Source organism: Ictidomys tridecemlineatus, chromosome 11 (assembly GCF_052094955.1).
Source record: "Ictidomys tridecemlineatus isolate mIctTri1 chromosome 11, mIctTri1.hap1, whole genome shotgun sequence".
Classification (NCBI taxonomy): Eukaryota; Metazoa; Chordata; class Mammalia; order Rodentia; family Sciuridae; genus Ictidomys; species Ictidomys tridecemlineatus.
The window spans coordinates 109,705,513-109,728,577 of record NC_135487.1 but is presented as its reverse complement, the minus strand read 5'-3'; the positions used below and the strand labels follow the sequence as shown (position 1 = coordinate 109,728,577).

The 23,065-nt window shown below is 40.2% G+C and overlaps 1 protein-coding gene across 1 annotated transcript in view; it reads left to right on the top strand.

Annotated features, from left to right (window-relative positions):
• The window catches only part of Vtcn1 (V-set domain containing T cell activation inhibitor 1), a 62,726-nt gene that overhangs the window by 26,291 nt on the left and 13,370 nt on the right, over positions 1–23,065 (top strand). The window contains exon 2 of the mRNA XM_021732972.3: positions 16,159–16,223. Within this exon, the coding sequence (XP_021588647.1) occupies positions 16,159–16,223 (65 nt within the window). The remainder of the gene's footprint in view (positions 1–16,158; positions 16,224–23,065) is intronic.

Genomic DNA, 23,065 nt, shown 5'->3' with positions numbered 1-23,065 from the left:
CTGGGATTACAAGGCGTACACCATCACACCTGGCAAAACTCTCATTTTATTCCTGATTTTTCCATGATAGTTTTTTAGTCTATGTTTCTTGCATCTCATTGAGCTTCTTTGAGATTATTATTTTGAATATGTAGTCAAGCAATTAAGAGCATTTCATTTCTCTGAATTTGGTTGCTGAAGCTTTATCAGTTTCTTTCAGTGGGGTTATGTTTGCTGATTCGTCATCATGCATACAGCCTTTGCATTGGTATCTGTGCATTTGAAGAAAGACATACCCAGCTTCAAGTCTTTACAGATTGGGTTTAGCAGATATCCTTTTCCTGTCAGGTCCTTGGGTTGATGGATTGCTTTTAGTATCACATTCCAGCCGGGTTCGAGCCAGTAGTTGCTTCTAGGTCTGCTGCAGGGTCCAGTGGTTTGGGTATGTATGGGTCCTGTCTGATCCCTGAGTGAACTGGACTTTTTTAGCAGACCTTGGTCAGTAGGTGTGGGACTTGGACAAATGTCTGCATCAGTGTCTACAATTGGGCCAAAAGGTGGTAGAACTATTACCATGTATGCATATAGCTGTGCCCCATGCCAGGTCCCTCGGAGGGTCCTTCTAGGTCATTAAGCAGGCAAACCTGGCTCCAGTCTTGGGATGAAAGGAGCTGGAACCAAGTCACAAGTCTTCTCCTGGATCCACAATAGAGATTAAAGTTTGCAGGCCTACCTTACAGGGCACAGATGGATGTGTCTCTCTTCAGGTTCCTTAATGGGCAGGAACCTAAAGGAATGGGCAGGTCACAAGCTGATTCAAGATACACAGCAGGGACCAAGGTCAGTGAGCCTGAGGCACCAGTGCATGACTCCTCCTAGACTTCTCTAATACATACTACCACTGATTTTCCTCAAAAATTCACCAAAGGGCATGTTGTACACTAAAAAATAAGAGGCTGTGTAGCTTACAAGTGAGTGGAAACATATATTCCTGGGGACATCACAGCAGCAGATGATGCTGGCGGCAAGACCAAGTTCATGCAGGGTGAACCCACAGAGATGGGACTGTTTCTAGATCTGAAACTGGGACCATGGTTAGTGAGCCTGCCTCCTGGGAGTGAGCTTGTCTTTCCAAAATGACCTTCTTCAGTCTGGTCCTTTACTATGGTTTTGCAACATCCTACTTGGATCCCAAAACTTCCACAAAGTCACTTTTATCCATCAGTGGTTGCCAAATGGAGAATATGAGTGTGGGAGCTTCCTATTCCGCCATCTTGGTGATGTTATTCCCTTCAGCCTCCTCTTCCTAATTTATCATCCAACCCTACTCTCAGTGAGATAATTCTCCTTCATTCAGGTATCCATGGTTAATGGGATTAAATATTATACTAAGTACTTTAAGAACAAGATCAAAGGAATAAATTTCTTCGGATAGAGTTTTGCTTTATTATCAATTTAAGGATGAAAGTTATTGCAAGGTGGAGAAAGTGAAATAGAGGCCATCGGCTTCTCTTACTCCCAATGTGGCCCTTTGCCAAGTCTCCCTTTTGTGGAGTGACAGTGGAAAACAATTAAATATTCATAGCCTCTTCTGACCTCTCAGGAAACTCCTGTCATTTTCGGCTATCCAACACACAGTTATGACAAAACCCTGAAATTAAAATATAGACCTCCACTGAGTTGGGCTAGCTCATGAGCATAGTTTGGTACAGTGGTAGAAGAATATGTACCCAAATCAGGTCATCTCAATTCAGCATTATCAAATCCCTAGGATGAGTCAGGCCCCATGTCTGACACTTGGAGAAATAAATGTGACGGATACATTGATACAGCATGACAAGTAGTCATAATCGAAGAAAAAAATTATTATTTTTTCTCCTGACCTTTTAAAGTGCATTCAGTAGGGAAATACATGATGAAAATTCTGAAGCCTCTCATGAAAATTTGGTTCTCCTTCAGCAACTTTATGTCACCTCAGACTCTGGTTTACTGAAGAGTCCATTTCACACAAGATTCTCCGTTCAAATCCCCTCTCTCAGGTGTGCCCACTGGTAAGGACTCAACATGGGAAATACATACTCCTGACCTCATGAAAGAGCAGTGACCACTCAAATGCTTCTCTCTCTCTCTCTCTCTCTCTCTCTCTCTCTCTCTCTCTCTCTCTCTCATCTGTTCTGTTCAAGACCATGTTGAATTTCTCAAGTATGATGTAGATTCTAATTATCCGTATCCCCCCAGCTCATTTCAGGAGGGAGCATATAATAAGCTCTTGCATTTGTGTGTTAAGTTAAGCTTTGTATCTGGGTGTTGGAGAGGGAAAGGAGGAGGTTCTCACAGCACAGAAAAGTTTTTGTCTCCAAAGAAATATCTTCACAAATCTCCTTTCCCTACTCTAAAGCTCTTTTTATATCCTTCGTCTGAGTGAGGTGGCTAAGAATTATGGAAATGATTGTCAAGATTCCCTTTTTAAATTCTGCATAATGATGCAGTACCTCACTTTGGCATCTATTGTATCTTGGAACCTCAGCTGAAACTTTAGATTTAACATCTTATTACACAAAAATAAAAGACAGTCCTTGCTCTTGAGAAACTCAGAGGCGACTAAAGGAGACACAAATTTGTAAACAGATCGTTTCAATATAATGTGACAAGTGTCATAACAACAAACTAGGCGCAGCGTACTGGGTATAATGAGGACACAGAGACAGTTTCTGATACACATTGCCCCTGGTTTCTCTCAAAAAATTAGCTGGGGGAAAGATCACATGCTAGAAAATGAGGAGTCTGTAGCTTACAAGTAAGCAGAAAGGATGCAGTACGTTATTAAGAATCTCATGCTCCAGAATAAGCGCTACTGCTGTGTCTCCTGGTTGTTTAAGTACCTTGAAAGAACAACTGAATTATAGGATTTGGTAAAACTGTTTAATTGGTTAAAATGAATAGGAAAAAAAAAATCCTTTCTTAAGAGTTTGAAAAGAGGCCCAGAAATCTTAGCAGCCAAATGTAAAAATAGTAATCCTCTCTGAATCTGCCTAAGGAATTCTAGAACAGGCATAGTCCTGAGACCTGGATAATTAAGATATGCCTACCTAAAGTGCCCTTGGCTTCAAGGGCACCAGTTGAATGGACAGAGGACATCTGGACGTGCGGTAAAGAGACCCCATCCACTGCACTGACCAATTTATTTCCTGTATTTTATCACCTATTTAATTCTCTCTCTCTCTCTCTCTCTCTCTCTCTCTCTCTCTCTCTCTGAATAAATAGTTAATTTACTTTCCCAAACCCCAATCCCAACATAAAGCAGAGCATCATAAAACTGCAAAGAAAATGTCAAAAAAAAGTTCCACAATGAGCTCACTTCTCTAATACTAGGGAAGAAAGAAGCTTGTGACCAGTTAGGGCCTTGGTTGAAGTTCATGCTTCTGAAGATCCTCAGACTCCTAGAGATGTTTCATTCCTATATTCAAAGAGGTACAATCTACTTTATGTGCCTCCTTGAGCTTCCAACCATACCGTGGCTGTGTACCTCACATTTAATAAGCCTGTTCCAATTTTAGTTCTTTTACCCATTGTCTCCTTTGAGTCATTGAAATTCTCAGAAATTCAAATAGGTCTGAACTCTAGCCACGCCCTGCAGACCTCTCACACTTGGAAGAAACAAAATTGTTTCTGTTCCTGAAGAACAGGAACGAACATTTTTAGGACATTTTCTTCATGCCAGGCACTGACACTGCATACATCCCGAGGACAGGTACCAATGAAGAAGATGCTTCCCTTCCAGGGTCTTAAGTATTTCTCCCTCAAGCTCAGAAATAATGCCCTAGGCATTAAAAAGATGGTAGTGGTACCCACCCACATGCCCAATGTGCAATTCATAAAGGATTCTAAACTATAAAATAAATAATGTATACCTAGCCTAAAATTTTAAGACTTCTGGTTTTCCTGACTTTAACTTCCTCAATAACACTGCTGTCATATATAATTTTTTTAAAAAAATCAATATTTTTTTATTTCAAAAATCATTTCTACATAAGCTCATGGAAACTTTTTGTCTCTGGTAACACGGATTTCTGGACAATAAAAGCTTTGTAACTTGTCTCTCCCACTTATTCCATATGCCTGAAGAAGATTCTTGGGTGACCATTAAGGCTGTTTCTATCCTTTGGTGAAGGAATCAATCTTACCTCTAAGCTTTTACAGCAGCATCCGGGAGTCTTTCTCATGGACATAAAGCCTTAATGGTGGGTTGTATATTCTGTCTTTATCATATTAGTGCCCATAATACCTGATAGATATTATAGATACACTCTCAGCACTTCAAAGATAGAATACCATCGTGTTTCTTGGCTCCCTTTGTTCCCTTGTCATGTAAGCTTCCAGTCTGGTTCCTGTTTCTTTCTAGATTATTTGTCTGCTCCCTTAATGTTTTCGATGTCCTTTTGGTCTTCACTTTTTTCGATTTCACTGTCAAATATCTTCTTCTATTCTCGTTCTCTCTCTCTCTCTCTCTCTCTCTCTCTCTCTCTCTCTCTCTCTCTCTCTCTCTCTTCCCTACTTCAGATTCATTGAGCTTCTTGAAAATGAAGATTTGATTCTTTCGTAGATACTAGAAACAATTTGGTATTTCTCTCTCTGAAAGTTGCTTCTCTTTCCTTGTCTAGTCTCTTTTTCTGGACCTCGGATTAGATACAAATTCAAACTCATTTGGTCTTCATGTATCTCCCTTTGTATTTTTAATCTCCTGTCTCTCTGTACTGCATCCTGTGTGATTTCTTCAATATTTCCTTCCGCTTAACTAATTCTTTTTTTCCAGATGTATCCAATCTACTTAACCTGTCCAGTGAGTTTCAAATTTCGATTATTTATTTTAATGTCCTGCTTGATTCTTTTTCAAATTCAGCTGGTTTTTTTTTTCCTTTTGTTCATTATTTGGGCTCTCCATTTCCTTATTTATCTTAACACATTAAAAACATTTATTTCATCTTTTGTATCTGATGGCTTCAATAGCTGACCTCTTCTCATGTCTATATCTGCCCTTGCTTACACCAATTCACATTCTGGGTAACTTCTTCTTTGTGTATTTTAAGTGATTTTTTATTATGACCTCTTATTTGGGAGGATTTTATCTGACATTTGTTGAGATTTGGGCTAAAAAAAAAAAAGGTACATTTCTTCAGAGAATATTTGCTTTTACTTCTAGTAGGCATTGGAACTTCACCAGTGAGGGACCTTTAAAACTAGTTCCTGACTCAAAGTCTTTTGGAACTGAAGGCATTGTGGATACAAACCTCAAACTTGCATGATGACTATCTTGTACATACATAATTTCTGAGAATATTTTTTTCTTTCACCCAGAACGAAGACCAAATAGGGTTGTTGTCTTTTGTGGGAAGGAGTTCTAGCTTATGTGGGTCTCCAATTAGTCCCTCTCTTGTGTGAACCCTTATTTTTGACGCTAGTATTTTGCTTGGCTCTTAAGACAGAAGATTTGGTTTGTGGGGCATGTAGATAGCCACTGTGTTCAGCAACTCCCACCAATCTAGATTCATATTTTTGCTTCATTTTTAGCACTGCAAGACTTTGTTACTTTTCTTGCCAGCAAAACCAAGTATTCAAAAATGTGTTTGTGTGGTTTGCTTTGGTTTTACTCAGCATCTAAAGTATTTTTAGTAAGGTCTTTGGTTTTTTTTTTAAGGATATTTAGTATGCATTATTGCTGGAAACTTAACTCTTCATTCCTACAAAGTCCCAATTTTATTTAGAGAGAGAACTCTGTTTTGTTCCTCATGCATGGAGAGAAATGACCAACAGGACTCAAGTTTAACTGATCATCAAACAGAACTGTTATCAATTAATTTCTTTTCTTAACCACAGCCATCCAGGTTTCCCCTAATTTCCAACCCTCCAAATCATTTTGTTATAATCCACAGCATCAGCAAGATTTCATATGCCATAATTTTTTAAAGTCTGTTTTCCTTTCGAGAGGAAGAGAAATGGTAATTTCTCCCTCAAGTGGCTTTTTAAACTTAAGAATGTGTTAGTTCCCCTTAGGAGCACAGTATGGATATTTGTTAATTCCATGTACTTCAGATGCTGCGTGCAGGCACTGAGAGGAGCAGACTGTAAGGTGGAGCATTTCTTTGACAAACATAATATTAAGTCCCTGTCCTGTTCCAAGAACCTGAAAAACTCAAGAACAAAGGCATAGAGGCAAGCAACAGCCTGGCACATTTAGAGACCCAAAGTAAAAGTCTAGAATGGATGGGGCATAGAGGTAGGGAGCCAGAAGTGGAGAAAGAGATGGAACAAAATATTCACAGATTTATGTAAACTCTTCTTGAGCTTATATGGATTCAACTTTTATAAAAATTTAAGATTAATGTGTATTTTTCACTTTCTGTGTTCAAATCAATATTTTATTTTTATACTTAAACCATCCTTTTTCTAAAAACGTATCTGGATGTGCAGAAATCTTCACCAGGAAATAAAAGAGATATTTTGAATTTCATACTAGCTCCGTAGCCTATCCCTGGATCAGTGCCAGGTTCCAGGCTGGAAGGCCAAGCAAGTTTTCTTTGTGTCTGTTACAGATAGACAGGTCCACAGAAGACTTCACTCAGGGATGACTGTTGATTTTTAGGACAGGGACTATCTCCCCTGCTTTGGGTTTTAGTAGCGTCCTAGGTATGGCCAGGCAAGGGGTGTCATAGGTGCATGTAGCCCCAGGATGTGGTCTGCTTCCGGCGACTGTGGTCCCAGGAGGCCAGGCCTTGAAGGGATAGGTGTGACCGCCTGATTTCACACTGCAGTCCTCAGACCTTGCACAGCCACACCTACAGCACTGTGCCTGAGTCCAACATGCGAGAACATGGTCCCCACAGGTAAGGATGTGCAATGGACCCCCTGGCAGGACTGTTGAAAGACTCAACAGTATGCTTCCTCTTGATTTCCAGTACGCAGTTGTCTGTTTTCAATGGGAAGACCTTCTAGCATTACTGAAATAAGAAGAGTGAATGATAGAAGCCTTAGAGCATACAAATAGGACGCCAGGCCCCATTTCATAACATAGAGGAAGGAGACCACCTAAGATAGGTGTCAGAGAAGAGCTCTGAGGGTGACAGATGAGCTTGTTTCTGGCTTTATTGATGAATAAACAGCAAACTGATCCCAGGGCTAGGCTTTCTGAGATGCAGCCGGCCCAAGTACTTCTCTAAGTCTCCTCAGTGACAGGGCTGGGTTTCCCAAAGGCAAGAAAAAGAATGAAAAGTCAAAGGAGTCATTGTGGCTTTAGGGTGTTGCAGAGGTAATCTAGATTATAGATCACTGGCTCTGTTGGCCATCCATCTTCCTGAGTCCCAGATCACAGGGACTTAGAGCCACAGGGACTGACGAGGAGGATGGGCTAAGTGGAGCCACATTCTTCCCAGAGGGAGCTTGTCCTGTCCACCTCCTCCCTCCCATTTCCAGCCCCAAATCCCTAGTGTTGGCCTGTGCCCTCCTCCCTTCTCACAGGCTCAACCTTCTGAGGCCCACCTTCTGCCCCGCTCCCTTAAATACCTGAAGCAAAGAGATGGGAGAGAAGCTCTGGGCTGGCCTTCCGGGGGAGGCATCTGAGGCTGGTGATAAGCGAGGCCAGGATTTGAGGGGTCCCACTTTTGATAACCCAAGAGGAGGCAGAAGGGTGTTGTAGGCAGAGAGCAATAAGAGACAATGAACTAATCAGTTTGGTGAGAACACAGGTTTCCAGAAGAGGACAAGGATTAAGAGAAGAGCTTGTGGCGTTTTAAGATGGTCTGAAAACTCTAGTTCAGTTTGAACTTTTTTAAACTCTCGGGAGTCATTTAAATTGGAAGGCAGGGAGAAGGGATAACAATAAGAATTAACTTTATGATTTAAAAATAACAAGGAATATTTAAACTTTGGAAAGCATAGTCTGTGGCTTTGGACGCTCACAGCAGCCCTGTGTTGAATGTGGATTCAGGTAGAGAGTATTTGCAGCACAGCCCAGATGCCCAAGTTCCCTGCCCCCATCAAACAGCCATTAGGAAAAGGGTGTCAGGCTCTCTGAGGACCTAGCTGATCTGGGAGAGGAACAGCAGCGGCCTCTTCTCCTCGTTCCATCCATTCCAGAAATGGCCAGGCCACCTCTGAGCAGCGGTCTTGCTCTCGTCTACGGCTGACCAGAGGAATGAGAGGTGAGGAGAGCCAGGTGATGCTAGATGAGACAGAGCGGGGTTGTGAGCCAACAGAACAGCAACCAGCCCAACTACACTCAACCATGACAGGGAAATGTTCGTTAGCAGCCAAACCTCACCCAGCTGCAGTGGCCCCCCTGGTCATCTTTCCTAAGCTCCAGTTTGGAAAACCTACAGGTAGGAGGCTGTTTCCGTTTAAACCACACAGACAGGAATGCCTGCCTTCTCTAACAGTATAAGCACTCCGTGGGAGGGTCATGAAAGGTCTGAAGTGTGCCTGTTATTAAACACAATGGGACCGGTTATATTGTTGAGGGAATCTTCTGGAGATGTTTTCTTTTCTTTCTTTTTTCTTTCTCGGCAGTGAGAACAAGGAGGAACAGGAAATACAGGTCTGATTAGGAAAAGGACTAGTAATCAACCTTGTATTGACTTTTGTCTGGCTCTGCTAGTGCCGGTGGAAAACGGTGTGCACAGGATGATGAAATGCTAATACCTGCATCATGGCAATCAGGGGACAGTTATAAATAGAGCAGGCTGACTAATAAAAAAGGATGACATTGCTCCCAACTCAAATATTGTTTTGGGGACAGGTATCTGTTTATGAATATTCTGGAATCTTCCACCTGACACTCCCCTTCCAGTTTTCCTTTCAGAGTCTCAGATAAAAGACACCTCTTAGGGGAGATGTATTTTTTCAATCTGTGTAAAACTGTGCATGCTGTCCTTCCATTGGTTACAGCTGTTTAAAACACAAGCCTCACAACAGATTTGAACCCTGAGATTTTTAAAATGTGGGATATGTAAATACAGTAAAATAACCAGGACCGATGATGATGGCAACTCAGACCTTACATTAATCCTGCTCCGATTTCCCCAGGATGAATCCTCAGGGAGTTACTAGCCATTAGGCCTCAGCTTCCTCATCTAGAAAACAAAGATAATAGAATCTATTTCATGGAATTATGGGGATTAAGTAAGATCAATGAGGCCACACACTCGGTAAATATCAGCTATCATTGTTTTATTATTCACAAAATTTTCAAGAAGCATATTTAGAATATGCAATGATAGCAATGGCAAGGCCAGAGAAAATACCAGGAAATGTCAGATTACAGTCATCCAACTATTTGAAAGGAGGCTTCAAAATTGTCCCAGTCTTTTACCTGGTGGCAGACACTCCTTGCTACCCTAAGCAAGAGAGGGTTAGGAGGTTTCCAGCCCTTGTTTGTACATGTATGTTCAATGATGGGGAACTCTGCAATCTCAGGCCAGCACCAAGAGTTGTGTTGGAAAATTCCTCTGTATATTGAATCTAAATCTAACCTCCTAGAACTTTCCACTCAGTGGCTTTGTTTCTTCCAGAGCGACGGAGAACAGGCCCATATGGCACCTTTCAAATATTGAAATGAGCCTTGCTATATTTAGGCTCCTTTAAATTAAATCGCCCCAGTTCCTTCAACTGTTCTTCAAAAGACATGTCTTCTAATCACATCACCACCTTGTCCTTACTTCTTCTAGATCAGTGGTTTTCAACCAGGGCCACATGTCTAGAAAAACTTTTTGGCTGTCACAGCAGGAGCAGGGGTGAGACCGGCATCTAGAAGGTAGAGGCCAGGGAAGCTGTAAAAACCCTACAAGGCACAGGATAGCCCCCAACAACAAAGAATCATTCAGCCTGAATAGTCCACAGTGCCAAGGTTGGGAAGCCCTGTCCTAACTAAGCATCAGTGTTCTTAATGTGTGGGATAAAAATGTGCGCAGAGAAGCGTCAGCTAGTACTGCCATTATACGGTCATTACATTTCTGCTAAATGAGCCTAAGATTCGGGCGGATTTTTAGTTTAGAATCAGTTGAAACCCCCTTTCATGTGCTGTTGCTGACCCAGAGATGATGTACATAGGGCCCATATGCCCATTTAGAAAACATTCATCAGTGCTGGCACTCTTCCCTGCTTGCCCAGAGGCCACGTTTCAATCTCTTCCAGCACAATATTCCAGGCCACCACTTCTAATCATTCAAATGGCAGTGAGCATGCCAGATGAAATCTGTTCACTGACCATTTCTCCCGGGTTTTGTGATCCTGGGACCCAGGTCATGATGGGATCCTGGGACCTGTGCTTTGGAGGACTCTACAAGACGGTGTCACAATTCTTGGAGCAGCTGGAAAGAATAGAGGATGCTTTGATTTGATATTCAACAACAGGCAATTCTTTTAAAATAAGCGATTCCCCAAAATCCTTTTTCCAAACCTAACTAAACAAGCTCTATACCCTGCATTATTCAGGAGAATTAAAAAAAAAATTGAAACTTGAGTAAACAGCAATCACAGCTTCTCAGAAGCCTGAAACCAATATTAATCAATATCTAGAAAATGGTTAATTTTACTTTGAAGTTTGATGCTTTATTCCATGTAGTGTTTTAAAATATATTGTTCCTCAGTATCTGAGGACAGCTTCCAAAAAACCCTCCCACATCTCAGATATCAAAATCTGCAGGAGCTCGTCTCTTCTATAAAATGTGCAGTGTTTGCATATAACCTGCGCACATCCTCCTACATATTTTATAGCATCTCTAGATCACTTATCTACCTAACACAATATAAACACTACGTAAATAGTTGTCATACTGTGTGGAGAGGGAGTGATGACAAGAAAATAAGTTGGCACATGTTCAGAACAGATGCAGTTTTTTTTTTTTTCTGAGTATTTTCTATCTTCAGTTGTTTAAATTCAAGGCTGTAGAACCCATGGAGATGGAGGGCTGTCTGTAATTCCTTTTTTCCCCTCAGTGGGGGAAGGAGAAAAAAGACACTTTTGGATACCCTGAAATAGCTGTCTTCAACTTCAGCATTCTTGATAACCCTAGTCACTTCATTAGTTATAAGCAAAGTAATATGTTTGCTATCGCCCGATTTACTCAAATACTTGATATAGTAATTTAAAAGTGGATTTATTCAGATTAATTATGTTTGCTAACTTAATCTGGTTTTCAGAGTTTTAAACACTTATCAATTGTGCAAGTAGAGTTAAGCCAATGACCTATAAAGGACATAGTATCTATCAGTACTTGAGAAGGAAACAGAAACTCAAGAGCACATAAACTGTTAATATTTGAATAGAACAAAAAAACATTTGTGTTTTCCAGACTGAGGGCTCTATATGCTATGTAGCAGATCCCCAAAGCCCTTGTTTTCAGGAATGCAGGTAAAGGAGATATGCAGGGGTGGGGATAAAGGGAGTCTTCTAAACATGTGGCTGCCTGCCACCTGGGACTTTTTCTAGACTTATGGCACATAGCTAAAGTGCAAGCTCTTATGCCAGACTCTCTGGGCTTGAAATCTAACTCAACCATAGTTGTGAGAGCTTCATCTATTACTTATCATAAGCCTCAGTTTCCTCGAACATAAAACCCAAATTATATTGTTATATTGTATGCATACACAAACACATAATAACATATTCCAGTATTATGTTTAATTATAATGCACCAATAAAGAAGGAACAACAGAAATAAATAAATAATAAAGGTAATGGTATTAGTACTTACCTACTAGGTTTTTTGAAAAGATTAAACAAGACACCGTACACAGAGCATTGGTATGCAGAACATACCCAGGAAGAGTTGACTTTTGTCTGGACCTCTGAAATTCAGTCCTTACAGAGTTAGGATTCTAGATTATTCCTTGATGTCTGCTATAATATGTGTTCATAAAGCACCATTTAGCTCATTTGTAATTGCAAGATAGGGGAACAATGACAGTGTAACATGGAAATTGTGCTGGTTCTCATGTGTTTTTTTTTTTTCCCAAGGCAAGGAGAGCTAAAATAGCAGAGATGAGTAACAACTTCAGTGGGAAGGCCTCAGCATGGCTTCCAGTTTGATTTTTTTCCCCTTTAATTTTAAATGAATGTCTGCACTTGGGGCTCCCTCTTCAGAGAAGCACATCCCAGCCTTGCATGTCCCAGGTTGCACTTACCTATGCCCATCTTCACAGCACCCCCACTGGCTCCCAGCAGCCAAAGTCTGAGTGTCCATCTTATTATTTTTTTGTGCATTTTTAATATTCTTTGAAGCAGCTTCTGGTCCTATTGAGCTGCCTGCCTTGGTTTCCAAGATACCAATTACTGTTTGTGTTGGTAGGCCAATTATAAAGTCACACAGGTGTTGAGTGGTCATCCTTAACCCTATTCTTTTATCCATAAATCCTCACACCTTAATTATGTGATTTTCCAGACTGGGAGCTTCCAAGAATGCATATGATGTGCATTTAACAAGTGACCAATGGCTTTCAAAGTGCTTCAGAGGCAGCACCAGGTGAAACAAAAACATGTAAAGGCGCTGAACAAGGCCACATTTGGGCAGCATGGATGTGTTGGGCAGAATTCCAGGCTGCAAAGGTGGCTCTTCACCTGGGAGGCTCTGAATTCTGCAGCCTCTGAAAGAACTTTCCAGCCCAGGGCACCAAAGTGTGCCTGTTAGGTCCTGACACTGCTGATGAGGTAGAAACACCACCTTTTCTTTGTGTTTCTGCCTCTGACAAAGAGTGTATAGTAGCATGCGTTAGCACAATGCATTTCTGAATAAACTCTTTCTCTTCACCTTTTGTTTGTTCAAAATGCATTTTTTTTTTCAGGAAAACACATTTGATTCTCCCTGTTTCCCCCAGGTTTGGGTAGTTCCTACCTCCCTCTAATTCCTGTGGCAATTTGATCCTCTCTAAACCGAAGACCTGCTTACATTTTCCTCTTATCATTAAAAGGGGTGTGTGTGTGTGTGTGTGTGTGTGTGTGTGTGTGTGTGTGTGAGACCTCGACTTAATCAGAAGTTCCTTGAAGACAGGGACTTTGTTTACTTCATCTCTATAGTTCCTCCACATTGCCCAGCACCCTATCTTTCACACTGTAAGTACTTAATAAATGTTTACCAAATGAGCAAGTCCTCCCAAGAAACCCTTGGTTTTTATTTGTGCCCTTCTGTAAGTGCCTGACAACAGTGCACTGTGGATTCCAGGGCAGTGGTTAGAAGACAGAGTTCTGCCTTAAAAATGTCCTGTATAAGGCAAACTATTCTGGGAAGGTAAGGACCAAACACCAACGTCAGAACACCTCGTGTGAAATATTTTATTCATATTTTTGAAAAATTAATAAGCAACAGACAGGAATTATTTCATTTGGCTGCTCTGATAGTTCCTGCTGCTCTTTCCGAGTCTCTCTGGAGGTTAAACCGTTTCCCAAGGGAATACAAGTTCAGAACGAACCTCAAGGTTATTCTTGCTCGGAGAGAAAGCTGACTGACTGATGGCAGGGTTCTGGGTTGACAGCAGGGACACGTGGGCCTGAGAGCGGTGGGGATGGGCCAGCTGCTTGGACTGAGACTCTTGAGCTCCATTGTCCTCCTCCTCTTGGTGAGCATCCAGATAGATCTGTCCAGTGTCCACTGTCTAGCCCTCTCCTTCAAATTTTAATAATGAATAAAACAGAATTTTAATACTGAACTTAATTGAAGTAGCTACAGGTAAAAATATTTATAGTATAAAGTAATACATGAGGAGCCCCTTATGGATTATATAATATTCAATGTTTCATCTGCTCTCACAGCAACCCTTTTAGTTTTCTCCCTAGCAAACTAAACTTATAATGAAGCACCACAAACTGTGTGGCTTACACAGAAGGAATGTATTGTCTCTCAGCTCTGGTGGCTGGATGTCCAAAATTAACATGTCTGCAGGGTTGGCTCCCTCTGGGATCTGTAAAAAAGAATCTGGTCCGTCTTTGGTGTTCCTTGGCTTATACATCTCTGCTTTCAACTTCACATGTTTTTCTTCCTTGGTGCATATGTATCTGCGTTCGAATTTCTCCTTTTTAATTTTAAAGTTTATTTATTTTTGAGATGGGGTCTGACTATGTGGCCCAGGCTGGCCTTGAACCCCTGAGAAAAAGGGATCCTCCTGCTTCAGACTCCTCAGTAGCTGGGACTATAGGCCCGCACCATGATGCCCAGCTAAATTTTCCCATTTTATAAGGACACCAGTCATATTGTATTAGGGGCCTAGTCTACTCCTGGTTTACTTCATCTTAATTGTATCTGCAATGACCACTTTTATTTATATATATATATAAAACTGTAGTCATATTCTGTGGCTCTAGAGGTTAGGACTTCAACATATGAATTTGGAGGGGATCCATGTAAACCATAACACTTTTATAGGACGTAAAGCAGGAATTTCTTCCATCTTCATTTTACACATGAAACAGTCCCAGGGAAATGAAGTAATTCACCAAAGTAAGTGAAAACCCTGTGTCACAAATGCAAAGCTGCTGTCGGCTCAGGTGTTAGGGAGAACCGTACATATTGCCTCTTGCTATGAGTTTGTCCAGCTGTTCTCACACCTGGAGCCGTGTGAGACTGAGGCTGCACTGAGGCAGAGGGAAGGGAAGTGGTCCCATGTGGTCTCCTTTTGGAAGCAATTTAGCAGCTGTCCTATTAGTAAGAGCTCTACTTGCTGCCCGTATGGGTGCACCTCATGAGGGCTTGGCCTCCAGGGAAACTGTTTACTCAAGTTGTTTCTTGTAAGTCTCTGGTTTCTTCCTGGTGGGCCCACTCTGGAGCCAAGGGGAGCTGGGTACAATGAACTTATTCAGGGAAGAAAGTAAAATGCCCCGTGCTTCCTTTCTCTATGGCATCATTCTTTGCTACCCTGTGTCTTTCTTTTGTCCTGCCTATTGAGTAAGCCCAGTGTGGGTGTGGGGAGTATGTGAATGGCCAGCAGTGTGACTGGGGACAGACGCTTGAGGAAGCACACATCAGGGTAGGCAGCAATGGGCGGACTTCTCAGAAATGGCTTTGCCAACACACCCACTTTGACCTTCTGCTCCGCCTGAGTCACTCTCACCAGCTAAAGCTGGACCCTTCTGGAACATGGGTTCCCTTAGGCAGAATAGGAGGGGCACCCCTCATCTGTGAGCTCCACCTTTCGGGAACTGTGTAGGAAGTAGCTGAGTGCAGATTTGGGAGACACTCTAATCTGAGCTCTGCAGTTGTTAAGTGTGTGGCTTTAGGGAAGATGCTTAATCTCCCCATGTCACTTCCTCATCTATAAAATGGAGATGATAAATTTGTTTACCTCGTAAGGTTATTGAATGGATAAATGATAGAAGCTAAAAATGGTGCCTGGAAAGACACATCTACCATGTGATTCTAGCACACTGTGGATGTAAGCAGTACTTCCTCACTGGTTTATTTTATTTCCCAAGTGTCATTTGCTAACCTGTAAATAAAAAACTTCCAGGTATATATCAAAAAGTTAACAGTGGTTGGTTGTGTCTGGATGATGGAATTTCGGGTGATTTCATTGTCCTATTTTTGATTATTTAAAGCTTTCTAAGCTTTCTGTTGTAAATATGTATTACTTTTTTTTTTAACAAGAGAGAGCAAATACCACTGAGGACCTAAAGGGTGCAGTGAACTAGATGTGAGTGGGTTCAAAGTGGAGAAGACTTGTCCTTAGTAGAGTTTAAAGTCTACAGAAAGAAACAAGACACACAAAAGACAGGAAGAAGTGGACAGTGAGGCTAAGGCAGGATTACTGGCTTATTATTTAAATTCTTTACATATTCTGATTGCAAATTGACTATATGCAAACAGTATGAGACCAACTTCTACCAGGTGGCACTAGACATCACAGGGAGGTTACTGTCAGTCTTACTCCAACAGTCTTAGAAGTCTGAAATAGGTAAGTAAGATGACCCTGTCAAATACAAAGAGAACTTCTTTAAGTTATCCCATGGAGCCAGGGGCATGGGGATGGAATTGCTAAGATTCCTTTCTAAGGTACCTATCTCTGGGAAGGGGCTTACGAGGACTAAAACCTTGGGATACCTTATGTAGCATATTCTTGCACATGACAGATGTGTATCAGATCACGAAGCAGCTTGTCAAATGGAATGAAGAAGTAATTTCCTGCTTCTCTTTCTTTCCACAGCATTATTAGCATCATCATTATTCTGGCTGGAGCAATTGCACTCATCATTGGCTTTGGTATTTCAGGTACGTGATTTCTTGCATTACTACGATCCATTCACCCTCACTATTAAACTAACTGCTCAGTGTGATAGTGTGGAAAGAACACAGGGCTTAGACACAGAAACTTGGGAGCAGAGCACTTGTACTTCTCTTATTGTGGTTCTCTTCACCTTACTTAACTCCTCGTGCCTTAGTTTCCTCATTGTTAGAATGCAGAAATAATACCCAGTCAGTGTTTAGATGAGAGAATCAAACAATAAGGTTATCAGCAGTCCTCCTACCACTCAGTGCTGAAGATGTCATTCTGGGATCATGGGAAAAGTGCTGCATCTGAGCCAGTCTGTCAGTGGTGGACCTGGGTAGATGATTTCCTTGCAATGCAGCTTTGGCTGCAGTGTTATAGAATACCAAGTCTTTGTATACAGGAGTCTTAGATAAAAAGAAAACTGGTCACAAGTACTGTACCATGCAGGAAGTAGATGTCACGGTGGCATGGATGGTTAGTTCCCCAAAGCAGTTAAAGGAAGATTCCTCTGTCCTCCTCTGTGCAGGCCATCTCACTGAAACTCTGAGTGGATTAGGTCAGCAGCTGTCTTCTCTGAGGCAACTTATTTGCTCTATTTCCCATAAACCACTTGACCTTAACCAACACATTTATTGTAACTTTGTGACCAAAGCTGTCCCTTCACAACTAGTTTATATAGTTCCAGTGCATTTCCCCTCTGTTACTCTCCTTCAAAGATGTGTGGCCTCTAAATAGTGGTCAAAAGGCCTAAACTAAGAAAACTTGCTGTATGTGTGTTTTCCCAGAAAAGATATTAGGACCCTTCTCCAATGTCTTTATCATCAAAAAATTTTATTTTGTCTTTTTTTCACTTTAATTGAATGCCACTCTTTGTTGATTTGTAGAAATTCTTTACATATTCTGATTGCAAATTGACTACATGTATTACCAAATCTTTTCTAATCTGACTTGTTCTCTCACTGTCTGAATAATCTTTCAACAGAAAAAAAAGTTATCAATTTTAACTCAATTTAATTTATTAGTCTTTTCCTTTATCAAACTTAAGAGATTTTGGTCATCTGTTTAAGATATTTTTTGCTTATCCCAGGGTCATGAAAATTTTCTTCTGGGTTAAATTGTGAAAGATTTGCTGTTTTGCCTTTTACATTTATAACTAGGGACCATTTAGAATTAATTTTATGGTACAAGATTCAATTTCTCTTTCTGTCTATCTAGTGAGATTCAGCACCATTTATTGAAAATGGTCCTTTCCTGACTTCTCTTCAGTGCCAATAGTGTCATAAACCAAGTATCCATATGTGCATAGATCCATTTCCAAACCTGCTAATCTGTTTCATTCTACTAGAGATGTTCCCTAACTTATGATGGGGTTACAGCTCAAGAGACTTTTTATAAGTTGAAAGTATTATAAGTTGGAAAAAGCATTTAATACACCTAACCTATTAAACGGTCTAGCTTAGCAACATAGCACACTGTAGACTACCAGCTGTGGCCCTCATGTGGCCAACTGGAAGCTGTTCTCATTGCTGGTGCCCAGCATCATGACGGAATAGCATACTATTTATCAGCAGCTAAGGAAAAGAGGAAAAACTCAAAATTTGGAGTACAATTTCTACTGAATGTTTATTTGAATAAAGTCTAAAAATCAAAAGTTGAACAATCCTAAGTCAGACTGTCTGTAATCCTTAACAATTCATTTTTCTTTAATTTATGTTATTTTATCTTTTTATCTATTCCTAATTCCTAATCTTGGTCTCTTTCCCAGCCCCTCCTTAAACTAAGTTGTTGAGATTACAGGTATAATTAGCTTATAGTGGTAAATAACTAGTTTTGTGTTTATTCATAATTTTTTAAATTTGTTTTCCTGATTTACTAATCTTGACTTTTTATCTTTATTAATATTCTCCTTATTTTATTTTGGCTGTCTTAATTTTTTCTAATATATTAAAACAAGCACTTCATAAAAAGGCACGTTCAAAAAGCCAGTAAATAGCGTTTAGTAGATACTGCCATTCAGTTTTCCAAAGTGATTTACCAATTTACTTTTAGCCAGAAGCTTATGAGACATCCTGAGCTCATGTCCTCACCAACACTGTGTATTGTGGAATCTTGCCTGGTGACTAGAGAGACTGAGTACATTCTCATATAAGAAACATAATGTTGAGTGACAGAGAGCACAAAAAGACTAACTCTGCATGATTCCATGCATGGAAAATTCAAAAACAAGCAAACGAATCTCTGCTTTTAAAAGGTAGCATAATGGTCATTACTTCTGGGGAAGAGTGAATGAGTAGGGCATGCGGGGCCAAGAGGGAACTGCTAATAGGGTAGCAAAATTCTGTTTCTTGGTGTTGATAGTAGTTACGTGGGATAAAGTAGTAATTCTTCAGTTACAATGTGTGGAGTTTTATATGTATGTATGATACCTATATTACATATAAACAAATTTGTATAAACATGTATATATATACACATAAAGATATATGTTCTTTATAAGGAAATAAAATGTTGACTCATAAAGCAAATATTTGAGAGCAACTTTTAAACATATTAATGCTAAGATACATTTTGGCACCTCCCTTGCTAAAGTTTTACTCTTCCCAAATATAATTTACCCTATCCCTGATCTTATTCATCAACTTGAATTAAAACCCTAACGTTTGTCCTTTATTCCTTACCTTGGTGACTAAACCTTCAGGAGCCTAGGGCTAACTAGTTTGGCATCAGAACCCTCATAGAGTTGTTTATCTTTGTTGTTAGTAGCTATGACTACCCTAGCAAGAATTTTCACAGTATAATGGCTTTCTTGAATCAGTCAATACCTATGTTACTTATACCTTTTCCTGCTGCATAGGTATATCATGCTCAAGTACTGATAACAACCTCAAATACTGAGCTCAGCTGCTTGAATGCAGAGTTGAATCCTTAAGGGTTTGGTTTTTTTTTGAATGAATGGATGGATGGATGTGGTAGAGTAATGAATATATAGAAATTATAGTGTGTCTGGTAGTGCATCACCAACAATATTAAAATTCTACTACCACCAATTTCACAAGGTGAAAGCTGATTATTTTGGATAATATGAGCCATTATTAGTTTAATACTACTTAGTTGGATTTTTTCCAGTTGCCTGTATTAAAAGGGCCATAACCTTTATCAGTGATCATCATACTTTCACACTTTAAATGAATTCCATAAAATGTTAACTGGTTTAATATAAAACACATTAAATTAAGCAAATAACATTAAGTTGATGATAATGATAATATCCTTTGAACCCTTCCTTTGTGCATCTTCCTTTGTGTACTGAATAACTTACATGTATTATTTGATTTACTATTATTTAGTATTCATAAAAATAGGAGGTAAATGTTATTAATATATCCAGATAATAAACCTATGCAAAGTCACATGCAGCTAGAAAGTAGGCTGTGTTTCAGGTTTGGGTTGTTTGCTTCCAGAACTCACACTTTTACCTGCTACTTCACACCAATGATAATCTCCACACTGAGGACGGACCCCATAAAACGTAAAATGCATTCAAGGTGAATTGTTTGGAAGGGAGGTTGAGGAGCTCCCTGATTAGAGGACAGTCATTGTGGATCACCCCTGGAGAAGGAAGGAGATAATAGTGGAAAGGCTCCTGGCCACATTTAGCCTAGTCCCTGTGCTATCATTCACTCACTGGTGACTCTGAGCAGCTTTGTGGAGTGGAAAAGTTTGAGAGTCAGTGATGTACCAATCTCTGGTCTGACAACTATGAGTCCTTTTGGATGTAACTTTCTAGAGCCAGTTTCCTTACTGGTAAAGTAGATAAGGTTATTGGGAGAACTAAATGAGAGTGCCTATAAAGCACCTGACACGTGTATGATAAATGGTTGCCATTGTTATTTATATTGACACCATTAATGCTATTCATAAAAGTTTGCTATTATTAATACATTTATATAACAACTTCTAGGAACTGTACAATTTCCTCATCACACCAGGGCAGGCCTCCTTTGAAGCTGGGGAGGTTAAGGCAGGAAGCCACAGTGCACTTTCTCCTAAGCCAGTGTGTGCATAACACAAATTATTTGGAAACTATTTAGCCTTCCTTACATTTACTTTATGGCTTTTAATTATTATTTTTTTGATTGATTGATTGTAGTTTTGGGGACTGAACCGAGAACTCATGTAGGCTAGGTTATTACTCTACCACTGAGCTACATTCCCAGCCCTATTGATTTTATTTTTAAGCGAAATAGTAATATCTTTTTTTTCTTTTTCTTTTTATTGTAATTTGTTATATATGTCAGCAGAATGCATTACAATTTTATATTACACCTACAGAGCACAAATTTTCCTATCTCTGGTTGTACACAAAGTAGAGTTACACCATTCGTGTCTTCATACACGTACTTAGGGTAATGAAGTCCATCTCATTCCGCTGTCTTTCCTACCCCCACGCCTTCTCCCTTCCCCTCCCTCCTGGTTGCTCTATCTAGAGTTCCTCCCCCACAATCCCATTATGAATCAGTGAAACAGGAATATCTTTCGATGGGTTGGCCCTCTACATATTTCATCTTGCTCTGGTTTTCAATAATATGTGGTAGAAAGAACACAGTCTTAGTGCCACGCAAGACTGATTTGATCTTGGCTTTACTACCTACTGCTAGATACAGGAAATTAGTCAAATCATTTAACCTCACAAAGCCTTATCCTTATTCATAAAATGGGTATAATAATCATTCTTATCCCTAATGGCTTAAAATGAGTCACTGTAAATAAAGAATTTGCTAAAACATTCCTTTCTTAACTTTCTGGGGCTCTGATCTGCTATCTTTTCAAGTGATTATAGTTAATGGCTATTGATAGCAATGATATAAGGTTTAACGTGGCAAGTTGAGGTTCTATATTAAGTACTTTACTTGCATTTTTGTATCATTTAGTCCTCAGAGAGCATCCTTATTTTACAGATGAAACAATTATGGAAGAAAGAGGTTAGAAAACGTGTCCAAGGTCATATAGCTAATAAGTGGCAGAGCTGGGACTTGAACCCAGACAGCCTGATGCCCATGTCATGCTCTCAGTTACCACATTCGACTGCTTCCCTACGATGTGAGTCAGCTTTTTTTGCTGCTGTGACCAAAAGACCTGACAAGAACTATTAGAGGAGGAAAAGTTTATTTGGGGGCTCATGGTTTCAAAGGTATATAGGCCATCTCCCTTCCTCAGAGCTCAAGAGGAGGCAAGCACTATGTTGGAAGAGTGTGGTGAAGGAAAGCAGGTTAGTACATGACCACCAAGAGGCAGAGAGAGAAAGGAAGAGAGGGAGTGGAGGGAAGGAGACTCAACTCAACAAGGACAAAATACAAGCCCCAAAGACATGCTCCCAATGACCCACTTCCTCCAGCCACACCCTACCTGCCTTCAGTTACCACCCAGTTAAAATCCATATCAAGGGATTGATGCACTTATTAGGTTAAACCTTTTATAACCCAATGAGTTCATCTCTAAACTTTCTTGCATCGTCTCACACGTGAGCTTTTGGGGGAATACCTCCTATCTAAACCATAATACCAACATTTTTCCTTTGTTGGGCCTGGTCCAGAATCCTTTCTAGTTTCTTCTAACATGAGCAACTGCTATTTCCAGTCTCAGTTCTTCTTTGGCAGGAGTGGGTGCTACACCTGGAAGCACTGGTGCAGGCTTGAACTTTGTGTTTCCACCTGTAAGCCATGTACTGTGGTGCCCATCTGGATGGCTGAGTTTCAGCAGAGGCGGAGTGACCATCTGCTGAGGGCTTCTTGCAGATTCTCTGTTATTGGAACGTAGTTCGTCTTACTGAGCCATGTTAAAGGACAGTTTATTTCCCAGGTTTTATCCTGTGTTGCAGGGTACCCCAGAATCATTGCTTCTTTACAGGAATTCTGGGTTACCTGTACTCCTACTTTCCAAGATATTCCTGTTACCAGTGAAGGATCAATTGAATAGTACTGAACTCCTGTGAAAACCAAAATGGTCAGATGTCAGCTTGCTCCACTTTAATGGCTCCCACCCTTTCTTCACACAGACTAGAGCAGAATAATTACCCTTCATGAGCGGGATAATTCATTTTTAACAGTTAGCTGCCTTCCACTTCTTAAAGAGTTTTGATGCAATTTTAGAGGAAAATGATATGCTTTAAACCTATGCTCATTAATGGAATTTTATATCAATACTTAGCAACCTATAGCCCATCTCCATAGGACCCTTTTGTCCTTTGGCGAACCAAATCACATAAGAGCCTCTGGTGGCCCATGGGCCTGCAGAAACTTATCAGGCCAAACTGCATAAAGCTCCTTGAGCTAATTTTTGTTTTCAAGTCTGAATACAGACTTCCTTTTTGTAAGAATATACACATGTTGCTTGCATATTGAATTTCATTTTTTTTTCATTTTTAACCATCATTTATTCGTTTAACAAGAAAGTTTTTATTGATTGCTTTCTGAATCCAAAGCAGTGGCTAGGTCCTCGAGGTTTCTTAAAGTTCTTACTGGCTTTTATTCCAACTCTTTATTTGATATGGGGGAGAGATTTAATCGACATTACACTCATTCCATCTGCCACATCATTAATGCAACCTTAAATGATAGAACTTGCAGCAGGTCTCTGGGGGCACTCCACAGCTGCCTACTTTTAATCATTAATTTCTCTAGGAGATATTTCAATGGATTCCCTACCTGTGGGCTCAAGGCCAACACATTAAAATTAATTCAGCAACACAATTACCAAACTAAGATATGTCATTATCATTTCATTTTCTTCATAAACTGTGCTAATCATGTATTTTTTTTCTGAAAAGTAATTTTTCAATTCC